Source organism: Mus caroli, chromosome 19 (genome assembly GCF_900094665.2).
Source record: "Mus caroli chromosome 19, CAROLI_EIJ_v1.1, whole genome shotgun sequence".
Classification (NCBI taxonomy): Eukaryota; Metazoa; Chordata; class Mammalia; order Rodentia; family Muridae; genus Mus; species Mus caroli.
This window is the reverse complement of record NC_034588.1, coordinates 3,888,465-3,890,179: the sequence shown is the minus strand read 5'-3', so window position 1 is coordinate 3,890,179 and position 1,715 is coordinate 3,888,465. Positions and strand designations below refer to the sequence as shown.

Genomic DNA, 1,715 nt, shown 5'->3' with positions numbered 1-1,715 from the left:
TTCTAGGTAGAATGTAAAGAGTAAAAAGGCCAAAATCTGGAGGGGTGGAGAAGAGGCCTAGGGGCAAGGACAAAAAACAAGCGATATTGAGAAGTCAGACAGAAGGGCATTATCCAAGATCTGGGCCTTGTCTAGAAAGCAATGGAGAGGGCTGGCAAGATGGCCCAGCGAATAAGAGCATTTACTGTTCTTCTTAAGGTCCTGAGTTCAAATCCCATCTGACACCCTCTTCTGGTGCGTCTAAAGTCAGCTACAGTGTACTTATGTATTAATAATAAATAAATCTTTGTGCCAGAGCAAGCAGGGACTGAGTTTACAGGAGCGAGCAGAGCTGACTGGAGCGAGCAGAGGTCCTAAAAATTCAAATCCCAACAGTGAATTGAAGACTCACAACCATCTGTAGAGATACAGTGTAATCACATACATAAAGTAAATACATCTTTTTTTTTTTTTTTTTTAAAGAAAGCAATGGGGAACCACTTGATCAGGTATTTGTCTAGTAAAACAAGAAGGAAGGAGGGAGGAGAAAGGAACAGAGAAAGAATAAAGGCAGAAGGGAGACAGGGATAAAGAAGAGAAAGAAGAGAGGGAACAAGGCATGGAACATAAGAATAGAAGCAGAAAAGTTCAAGGTCATTCTCATCTACACGGTTTTAGGACAGCCTGGGCTACTGGAGACCTTAAAAAACCAAAACTGACCTAACACACACAAAAGGAGGAAAGCAGAAGTTGACAACAGTTAACAGTTATGTGGAAACGGGTTTCTGAGAGGGTAACAGTAAATGACAGGAGTCTCGGGGCTGGAGAGAGAACTCTCGCTGCTCTTGCAGAGGTCCATTCAGTTCAGTTCCCAGCATCCACAAGATTACTCACTATTGTCTACTCCAGTTCCAGAGGATCCACCACCCTCTTTTGGCCTCTCTGCGTTCTGCATACACAGATGAACATGCAGACAAAACAGTCATAAAGTAAGAATGTTTTTAAAACTAGAGGCTTACTGTTGGCGAGCTGGAGTCACTAGTACAGTGCTGGTAGAGAGAGGATCCTAGTTAAATGAATGGAGGGAGGAGCCAAGGAGTCAGTAGACTTCTAGCTTGTGTGATTGGGTGGCTATGCGTGTCAATCTCGAAGAAAGTGGAGGTGGGAGCAAAGGTGTCTCATTTCTCCTCCCATCTGTGTAGGGTGATGTCGGTTGGTTGTTTCGAGGAGCGCGCCAAAAACAGCCCAGGCGGGCGAGGTGGCTCGTCCCGACGTCATTTCCGAAATACTTCCGGCTCGGGCGTCCCGCAACTTCAGCGCCGGAACTTCCGGCTGGTTCGGCCATCTTGACTCCCTGACCTTGGGCTTCGGCTGCTCCTTGTCCGTGGTCGCTCCGCGCCGTCATGTCTGTCCTGACGCCGCTGCTGCTGAGGAGCCTGACCGGCTCGGCCCGGCGGCTCATGGTGCCGCGGGCTCAGGTCCACTCGAAGCCGGCGCGGGAGCAGCTCGGGGTCGTGGTGAGCGGGACGGACCGGGAGCGGGGAGGTGGGCGAACTGTGGTAGCCTGCGACATTGGCTTGGGTCTGTCCGCAAGGCATGGATGAGACAGTCGCTCGGCTGCTCCTGAACCCTCGGTATTTTCCCCAAGTTCCTGGATGTCAGGTCAGCCCGCTAGTTTGTTTACTCTGTTCGGCCTCTCTAAACCCGTCTCCCTTTCCATTCCCCCCCCCCCCCCC

General features: G+C 50.3%; 1 protein-coding gene across 1 annotated transcript in view; it reads left to right on the top strand.

Annotated features, from left to right (window-relative positions):
- The first annotated feature begins 1,277 nt into the window (after positions 1–1,277).
- The window catches only part of LOC110285636 (cytochrome c oxidase subunit 8A, mitochondrial), a 2,626-nt gene continuing 2,188 nt past the window's right edge, over positions 1,278–1,715 (top strand). The window contains exon 1 of the mRNA XM_021151945.1: positions 1,278–1,496. Coding sequence (XP_021007604.1) covers positions 1,383–1,496 — 114 coding nt within the window. The 5' untranslated portion in view covers positions 1,278–1,382. The remainder of the gene's footprint in view (positions 1,497–1,715) is intronic.